Here is a 10,693-nt window from a genome sequence, read left to right as displayed (position 1 = left end):
GTCCTAAGATAACCTTTCATTAATCATCAATTTACATAATTTCCTTCCCGGGGACGGTTACTCCAACTAGTTTTACAACATCGTAAAACAAAAAGTTAAACCGAAATATTAAAAAAAGAGAATTAAGAAAAAGAAGAAACAACCAAATATTGCTTATTACATACAATCTTCAAGACATTCACAGATAAATGACTTGTTTGTTTGTTTTTGTAATTTCGCGCAAAGCTACACGAGGGCTATCTGCGCTAGCCATCCCTAATTTAGCAGTGTAAGACTAGAGGGAAGGCAGCTAGTCATCACCACCCATCGCCAACTCTTGGGCTACTCTTTTACCAACGAATAGTGGGATTGACCGTCACATTATAACGTCCCCACGGCTGAAAGGGCGAGCATGTTTGGTGGAGATAAATGACTACAGATATGCAGTGCGAAAATAAAATTCGGATCAAAATGAGTGGTTTGATATTAATACGATATGCCTAGATACGTATTGTTAAAATGTTTTAAGATTACTCGATGAACCTATAATAAGGTTAATTCTAATCTGATGAAAGCGGAAAGCCTAATAAACAAAGCCTTACATGCAATTAATTACGCACAAAACTTGTAGTTGGCAGTCAACTGTGTCAAGTTGAGAGCAGTTGAAGTTCTACCTTATTTCACAGTTTTACGGTTAATATTTCGAGAAGCACAATAACTGCATGCTCCACTGATCTATTTAAGCAATTGGCTTGTTTGTTTGTTGGTTGCTAAACACATAGCTATAAAATGGGCTATCTGTGCTGTGCCCACTATGAGTATCGAAACTCGGTTTTTGCTATGCGAGCCATCAGAATTACCGCTGAGTCACTGAGACAGGGAGGGGTCAAGTAATGATTGTGTGTAAATCGGCGTGTTCGATACGCATCATCCATGTATATTAGTTTTAAAATGTGATAAATATATGTATACATAAATGCTTCATGAAATTATAATTAAGTAAAAGTGTGAAAGAAGCGGGAGGAAGAAGTTGGTTTCATCAGTTTTTCAATGATAATGCCGAATTTTTGTCAATAGTATATTTTGGTATGCGATGCGTGAATAAAGAGATAGACAGTGTGCTGTAAGTTAATATTTTCCGAAAACGTATCGCAGATTGAAGTGTATCAGATTATATTGAAAATAAGCATCTTTATGTAGCGCCACTAGTGGCAGCATATTACCATAAAACTAAAGAATTGAAAGATAATGTGTATATTACATGCGTGTTTTGTAAATATTATTCTAACAATAATATTGATGTCAATGCCACAAGTAATTAAGGAAATATGGTTAATGTAAGAAATAACGCGAGAGAAGTGACAGTATACGCTAAAGACCGTTTGTTAACAAACTGTGGGGTGCTTTGCTGCAATACAGTCGCGCTTTCTTTTAACAGGTCCCTTCACGAGCCAGTGGGGGTCATTTTTGTTGAAAAAACAACAACTACTCAATCCAGTTTTTCTTAATTTGAACTGAAATATTTTGGAAAGTTTTTGTGGCTAAAAAGAAGGCATTTCCCGCACTCTTTTAGCATTGGGGCTGCGAAAAGTGATTTGAAATGCTAAGGTGACTGAAATCCGTCAGCGCATCACGAGCTTAACGGCCAAGCACAAGAAGCATGAAAGTCTCCAAATGACACGCAGAGGTATTCAGGGACCACTTAGAACTACCTTGGTAGATATTGTGCAGCAAGCCGAGTACAATATTATGCCTGTAGCTGCTTTCAAAGTGTTCCTGTCTGCTCATCCTACTGCTGACTATCGTGATGCTTCGACCTTCCCTACCGAATCGCAGGTGAAATCTTTCGTATCCCAATTGAAAGCTAAACATAAAAGACTGGCAACTGCTTAATTAATGATGCTGAGAATGTGGCTTTATTGATATATACTGAATTTACTCCCAGCGAGTAGACCTTGGTACTAGCTAGTATGGAGACTTGAGGATGCTGTATTTCACTTAAAAAATTATCATTTAACAAACGAAAACTTGTCTCGAAAAGATACGTCCAAAACCACCCTCTTTGGGAGTTTCCGGATTGAGCTTACTTTTAATATTCAACAAATTATAGTTTAAAGACACCCCTTGACTCCTAAGGGACTTGTTAAAAAAGCTGATGCACACTAGAAAAAAAAGAAAAAAATTTCCTCACTAAATTTCGCGAATTATTATTATAAAAATATTCAAATCCTTTGATTTTATGTAACGAACTCTTTAAATGTATCTATATTTATATTTCAAAAAAAGTTATTACGCTTATAACGGGAGCAGGATCCGAAATTCACAAAATTTCTAGCTCGTCTTTCAGAAAAATTCGCGCGGACAGCCGCAAGTGTACGAACTTACAACGCTAAAATCCGAGGTTCGATTCCCTGCTGTGCGGTGAACACAGCAGACAGCTCAATGTGCCTTTGCTCTAAACCGAACGAACACAAAAATTCTAAGTGGTTCTCCACGGACTCTAACTGGTCCTGTCTAAGAACATGTATATGTATGTTTATTCCATTTCATCAATTGCAGATGCGGGTATTTTAAAGAAAGACAACTACAAATATGTATGTGCATATATGTTTAACCTTAAACAAAACTCTTTGATCGAAAGCAACAGTTTTTGATTATATCGTTCGTGGAATGTACATAATATTCATAATAATCCAGATAAACACATAAATAATATGGCTTGAGATTACTATATTAATACTGACCAAAACGTAAGATATTCCTCCACTGAGATGTTAACATTCATCATCACACTGCGTTCGGATCGATCCCGCCATTCGAACTTTCTTTCATTTCAGATACCTTAAGGATTTCCCATAATGTTTACAAATATATTATGGATCCCCAGGAGAACCAGAGGCTGTTTAAAAATATGTCTGGGATCCCAAGGAGAACCAAAGGCTCGCTTTGGGCGATTGGAGTAAAGAAGACATTTTCAAGAAATGAAAACAACTATAGTATTTGATATAGAAATGCACGTTTGATGGAAAGGTAAAATAAGAAACACGTTTAAAATTCTACATTGCCTTGTTGGGCCTATCAGATTATCATTATTTGTTATTGTAGTCAGCCCACGGCCCTCCTAGCTGGTCAGCGCCAACAAAACGATGCGAATTTCGGACCCTGAATAACACGCACTATACAAGAAGCCCACAACCGACTGTCAAATACATTTTGTTATAAAATCAGACACTGAAAGAAAGAGAGAGAGAGAAAAAAAAAGATGCGATGAAGACCTAAATATGGTGAAAAATAGGTAGAATTTAAAAATTTGTTCTGAATTTTTATGCAAATCTACACAAAACGTTACCTGAGCATAGCGTACATAATTTTGAACTGATATATAGACTAAAGGGAACGCGGCTATTCAACAGCACTCACCGCCAACTCTTGGGCTACTCTTATTTAACCGAATAGTGTGGATTTGACCATCGCTCTTTTAGCAGACACACACAGTCCAAAATGATGAGCACATTTTTAGGGCAACAGAAACCGAACTATATTAGCCCTCGCATTTACAGTCCGGGCTTGGTCTTTTAGGACATGTCCATAAAAATTATGGATTTCGTTATTTTGTGTTCAAAAAGTTGATTTAACAAACCACTTTAGCTTTTTTTCTAAACGTCATTATCAAGTTTATATAACGTATACTTTTTCAACTAGGCCAATGAACAGAGAGAAGGCCAGCATGCTTTTTCATTAAAAATCTAATTTATACGCAGAAAACAAACAATAATAATAATTCGTAAAATAAAACATTCCAATAAATACACTTTTCCAAATGCATATCTTCTAAAGATTTTGTAAATATATTGTATGTGAAATTCAAGTTCAACGAATTAAACTGTAACTTTGAATGATGCAGTAGATGTGGTAAATAATCGCGTTATAATCTGTTTCTTTCCAAAGAACGTGCTTTCACAAACAAACATAATTCGGGTAGCTATCTTGTTTTCTGTTAAATTTGTTTATTGTGCTGAATTTCGCGTCGCAAAGCTACTCCAGGGCTATATACGTTAGTCGTGCCTAATTTTGAAGTAAAAAAGAAGGTACTACTCAACACCACCCACCGCCAACTCTTGTGGTACTATTTTACTAAGAAGCAATGGGATTGAAAGTTACAATATAACGCCTCTACGGCTGAATGGGCGAGCATGTTCAGTGACGGGATTCTATCCTGTGACCCACAGATTTTTAATCGAGTGCCCTTACCACTACACCATGCCAACCCCTTTATTTTAATCATTCTTTCCTAATAGAATGGAAAAACTCACCTTTATTTCATTCTGTAACTCTGCTTTTCGCCGCCGAATATCTGCTAACAGGTGTCGCTCTTCAAGAGTCAAATCTAACGAAAGAAAAATAAAAAAAAAATATTTTTCATGTCAAAACAGTCAGATACCATAAACTAAGGTCGCCAAGTGAATACAAACTATAAAGTAATATATATGTATAACACACACAATTTCCAAAAAATAAATATAATAAGCGTCAGACACGCAACTGTTACCCTTTCGAATCTATATGTATAAAGCAGAGTTTTCCGCCTATCTGGTGTTACAGGTTGTTATTGTGAGGAACTAACTTGCTGACCCAATTTCGATGAAATTTGGGAGATGAGCTTGAGTGAAAACTTGTATACTGAACACATAGTAATGTGTTTACTTTCTCAAAAATACATAGACGTTTTGAAAAATTACAATAAGAACTTGCCAGTTTCATCAAATTAAATTCCTTCCTCTAGAAGAAGAAAACTTTAACATCATATCACGAGCCACTATCATTACCCAAGTTTATTCTATATGATAAACAGCTGGTCACTTTTTACTGAGTAGATAAATACAAGTTCACAAGGGCAACACTATATTTTTCCACGATGGTACAAGATGTAAAAGACCAATGATAGCATGTATTTCTGAAGTTATGCAGGTTAACGTATAATTACGCTGTTATTATATATTTTTTCTCACAGTTTGATGATTCACAGAAAACATATAAAAAGAATGGCAATATATATATACATATAAACATGTTACAGATACACAAACACATTGGAAGTGGACATTTCTCTTTAAGAGGCTGCAGGATGACAGTAGACAGGATGACAAACTGGTGGTATGCATATTTTTTTGTTTAAGGTGACCAGATATATTGTAAGTGTATAACACGTAGTACTTATATCGATTTATCTTTTCTAGGGGTTGCATAAAGAAGTACAAAGTGATATAGTTTTAATTTACAGTTTGGAATCGAAGTATAAACAGAAAATACACATTTCTAAACAAAGTTTGTAGAATGACATTAGGTGTATTAATATAAAGCTAGTAACCATTTTCATACTATAGATTTGTAGAATGGCACTATATGTAGAAATGTATATGTAGTAACAATATTTATACTACAGGTTGGTAAGATGGCATCAGATGTAGAAACATAAAGTTAGTAATAATTTTTATACTACAGGTTGGTAAGATGGCACCAGATGTAGAAATGTATAGGTAGTAATAATATTTATACTACAGGTTGGTAAGATGGCACCAGATGTAGAAACGTAAAGTTAGTAATAATTTTTATACTACAGGTTGGTAAGATGGCACCAGATGTAGAAACGTACAGTTTGTAACAATTTTCATACTATAGATATGTAGAATGGCACTATATGTAGAAATGTATATGTAGTAACAATTTTTATACTACAGGTTGGTAAGATGGCACTAGATGTAGAAACATAAAGTTAGTAGCAATATTTATACTACAGGTTGGTAAGATGGCACTAGATGTAGAAACATAAAGTTAGTAATAATTTTTATACTATTGGTTTGTCGGAGGACACCTGATGTAGAAACATAAAGTTAGTAATAATGTGTATACTATTGGTTTCTCGGAGGACACTGGATGTAGAAACATAAAGTTAGTAATAATTTTTATACTACAGGTTGGTAAGATGGCATCAGATGTAGAAACGTAAAGTTAGTAATAATGTGTATACTACTGGTTTGTCGAAGGACACTAGATGTAGAAACATAAAGTTAGTAACAATATTTATACTACAGGTTGGTAAGATGGCACTAGATGTAGAAACATAAAGTTAGTAATAATGTGTATACTATTGGTTTGTCGGAGGACACCTGATGTAGAAACATAAAGTTAGTAATAATGTGTATACTATTGGTTTCTCGGAGGACACTAGATGTAGAAACATAAAGTTAGTAATAATGTGTATACTATTGGTTTCTCGGAGGACACTAGATGTAGAAACATAAAGTTAGTAATAATGTGTATACTACTGGTTTGTCGGAGGACACTAGATGTGTTGTGACCACTTTAAATGCATGAAGACTCGCACCATAGCCTTTATATTTCATCCAATAATAATACAAAAGGGTATTTCATAACAACTGGATATCGTATTGTTCTGGCCAGACGCCACATTATATTATTAAATCATGTACTTTCTAAACATCATGAAAGCAGTGACCTACTGCATGTTTATGTTAAACATTTATTATGTTAAACAATTTATTAAGTTCAAAATGATAAGATTTAAACACTATTTACATTATAGCATAAATTATCAAAACAATTCACATTAACTATAAATTACTAAGAGTCTCGCATTGGTTTTGTCTCAACACTACGAACACACCGTCAACAGGCTATATCTTATTAGTTTGACCCAACGTAGTTTTTACTGCAGCCGCTAGGATCGCTCTCGGCATCAATAACTGGTCAATTCCAAACACATTGTACATTCCGTTATGGTAGACGATAGTTCTTCCTACCTCCTCCAAAAGACACGTGAAAACTTACTTCTAAGTTAATAAGAACGTAATGAGAGTAAAAATTTATACTAGTTAAAATAGCAATGACTTCTACAAACTCAGTGTAAGAAAAACATAACATTACACATCACGGTTTACAGTATTTACAATCACGTTTTGTTGCAAAACATACATTTTGAAAACTAAAGTAAAATAGTTCTAGTATGTTCGACAACGATATCCAATTACTGAAAACAAAGAAGGTTATTTTGTCCTGCAAGAGAACGTATTCAGGTTCCTTCCTAATAAAATAATAGTCAATTGATGTGACAGTGTTGCTATTTCACTACAAAAACTCAGACCAAACTTGTTAATTCTTATCATTTTCCCTGGAAATATATATATATTATAAATTTATCTAAAATACACGTTTCTGGTGGCATCAGTGCTGTCATTATTCTGTTTTCCATACGCATGAACGGAGACTCAATGTTGTCAACTATTCCGTCTTTCTCTACACGTTTGGACGCGAGCGTTGCGAATTCTCACTCAGATAAACACGACCTACTCTGAACGCAATGTTCTCGCATTTCTTTATCTGACCAATAAACAAATAAAATAACTTCCACTGTAAACAACCTAGAGACTTTATATTTCTTGTTCTCACTGCTTTGTTGAGTTTGAAGAATAAAAACGCAAGTATAGATATGAGATACGATGCATTAACGGTAAGATGAAACTTACAAAGTTTTATGTTTCGGTACAAAGAACAGATGAAAAACTCCCACGGATTTTTCCTCAAACAAGTTGGCCTCGACAATATGTATCATGGTATATGGTGTCTCCAAATAGATATCTCTTCCTGTCAACCAGTGTACACGCGTGGGCTGTACAACGGAAAGTATTATATATCTCCTCCTCCCCAAGCACAAATTTTAATAACAATTAAATTACATGATCCACACGTGCCTTGGCATACTCATTCAGTATCATTAAAACGAAGACTGTGACAAACAGATACTGTTACGGTGATGTTAAAGTAAGTTATGATTGTATAGGGTAATTATAAATATAAAACTCATATTTAAAATGATTATATCTTGTTCTAGAGGAATATTCCACCATGACTGAGAATCCTAAATTATATTGAAGATGGTACAGGATGTTTCAAAACTATGTTATACTGTCAACGCAGATTCAGGATTTTCAAAAAAAAAGTGGGGGGTCCAAATGAAAGGATAACGGAGAGTCTTAGAAAGGTTTGCACCCCTGTAAGAAACTGAAACGTTTTAAAATTTGAAATCTACGTCCTATTCCTGATACTTTCCATTGATTATTGTCGGTCACTTTCGTCTGAAAATTAACAATAACAAAACCAAATGACCAGTAATTTTTGCTAACTTCGAAAAATTTTCCCCCCTTGATATGAGGAGCAGACTGTTAGAATCAGCATCTTCAAGTGACCTTTGCAACCAAGTTATATGAAGTGTCATTCATTGATGAGCCAGAGAGAGGTGTGTAATGCTTGATAGTCATACCGATGAAATGAGCGCCATCAAAGACGCGTGGTGGGTTGTCCTTCATAATACTTTAAAAGAAAACATCCTTTTCGGCTATCTTTAACATTATAAACCTTACAGGCGGTCAGTCACCTTTCCATAGAGAAATACGAACACAATTGTTCCCATAAAACAATATAATAATTCCACCATTTCCATTTCTATTGTCCTCTCTATTTCTCTTTAATGTTTTACTGTTTCCTTCATTTTTTTCCCATAAGAAAATGGGGGTTCGGACATCTTGAACCCTCTCCTCCCGGATCCGTTCCTGATTGCATACCTAAACCCATTTTCTCGCAATCTTTTTATAAGTTTTATCTATTTTTTTTCTTTCTTTCTCTTTCAACAATATTAAATACAAGACTGGTGATCTGAATAAAATGTGTCCGTGTGAAGAACATTATAAGGATTAATAAACTCTGTCTAGAACAGGATATGTCTGCAGTTGCTTCTCTTGGGGATAGACTTGATATGATGGCTGAGAGCACACGAAACACCTGCTCCGAGAGTTTATGAAACACTCTATACCATGTCCAAATTTTCGCAAAATACATAGTGGTTAGAAATAACGAACATTCGATTAGCTTGTATGAATAAAATGGCAGCAGAAATAACATCAATACGGCGTCTAGAAGTTTCTTATAATATCTGGGCCCACTAAGTGGTGATAACTCTTGTAAAGTTATTTTGTGATATCTAGGCCCACTAAGTTATGATATGCTCTTATAGAAATATCCTGTGATATCTAGGCCAACTAAGTGGTGATAACTCTTGTAAATGTATCCTATGATATATAGGCCCACTACGTTATTATAAGGTCTTGTATAGGAATTTCGAGTTATTTAGGCTCACTAGGTTGTAATAAGGTCGTGTAAAGGTATCGTATGATATCTAGGCCCAATACTTTGTGATAAACTTTTAGAAAGGTATCATGTATTATTTAGGTGTGAAAATCATATACAGATAATTTTAGTTTTGCGGATTGGTTTATCATCTTTTTTTTTTTTTGAAAGACATCCCTTGTACTGAGGTGGAAATCATCTATCATCGGCAACGTTTCGCTGACATTTTACCCACAATTTTAATCAAGAGCACAAGTTCTAACTAACAGAAAGCATCCTACGCCGTTACGGAATTAACTTGGCTGTATAAGACCATTTATTCCTCGGGTCTTCAAATAGGTTTCTAGTAAATTATAGAGCAGACTTTATTATAAATATAGAAAAAAGTACAAGACATTTATAGGGACATTAAGGGTTCAAATAGGGAAGTTTATATCGTGACATTTATATATGATGAAGTACCAATCTTTTGGCAACTTCAGTCTGAAAATACTTAAACACGGAAAAGTGTGATACAGTAACCTTCCTAATTAGCAGACAATAAATTAACTCCTTGGAATATTACCCTTTCTTTAGTAAGTAAACAGTAATATCTGCAATTTATTATATTTTCAAGGATCATTTAAACATTACAACGGGGTGTAAAACAATAAATTGTGTATCTATGCATGTTCAAAAATATGTTTTTGATAATTTGATTTCCTATCGTTTATAGTCAGGGTAAATGTACGTTTAAAAATCAAGGTGCCTCTAATTTTCAGTCAGGATAAATATACACTGAAAATTCTGTACAGTTTCTAAGGGTTGTTGCAAAATAAATCCCACTTTTTTTTACGAGAACATAACAAAGTAAAATAATATTTTAATTCAATCAAAAAAAGTAATTCCAAGTATCCGTATCGCTTGCTTGGGCCACCATTGTTCCCACGCAGGAGCTTTACTCGATTTGCAAAAGATTTCAGCAATGCAACAAACATGTCTGTTTTTGTGGCTGTTTGTTTGTTTGTTTGTTTTTGAATTTCGTGCAAAGCTACACGAGGGCTATCTGCGCTAGCCGTCCCTAATTTAGCAGTGTAAGACTAGAGGGAAGGCAGCTAGTCATCACCACCCACCGCCAACTCTTGGGCTACTCTTTTACCAACGAATAGTGGGATTGACCGTGACATTATAACGCCCCCACGGCTGAAAGGGCGAGCATGTTTGGTGTGACGGGGATTCGAACCCGCGACCCTCAGATTGTGAGTCGAGTGCCTTAACCACCTGGCCATTTTGTGGCTGTCTCTTTGAGCACATCTGCGAGAACACGAATCAAGGTTTCACGTTTGTATCTCTCGCATTCAGGCAAAGTTTCCAACATTTGTTCTGTGCACTGTTGATCGAAAGCTCCGACATTTTCGGCGGGATTTAAGTCTGGAGAATTCCCAATCGACATTCTACCACTTTTTCACGAACCACTCTTTCAAATTCAACAATTTTGAAACTTTTCAAGCATTAATCGGATTTTTCAAATCTG

General features: G+C 35.1%; 1 protein-coding gene across 3 annotated transcripts in view; it reads right to left on the bottom strand.

Moving 5' to 3' along the window:
- Positions 1 to 10,693, bottom strand: part of LOC106463913 (cytohesin-1-like) — a 136,605-nt gene that overhangs the window by 64,159 nt on the left and 61,753 nt on the right. For all 3 annotated transcript variants that reach the window (XM_022391550.1, XM_022391549.1, XM_013923992.2), the window contains exon 2: positions 4,293 to 4,366. In XM_022391550.1, coding sequence (XP_022247258.1) covers positions 4,293 to 4,366 — 74 coding nt within the window. The remainder of the gene's footprint in view (positions 1 to 4,292; positions 4,367 to 10,693) is intronic.

Source organism: Limulus polyphemus, unplaced genomic scaffold, assembly GCF_000517525.1.
Source record: "Limulus polyphemus unplaced genomic scaffold, Limulus_polyphemus-2.1.2 Scaffold1515, whole genome shotgun sequence".
Lineage (NCBI taxonomy): Eukaryota > Metazoa > Arthropoda > Merostomata > Xiphosura > Limulidae > Limulus > Limulus polyphemus.
This window is presented reverse-complemented; position numbering and strand designations above follow the sequence as displayed.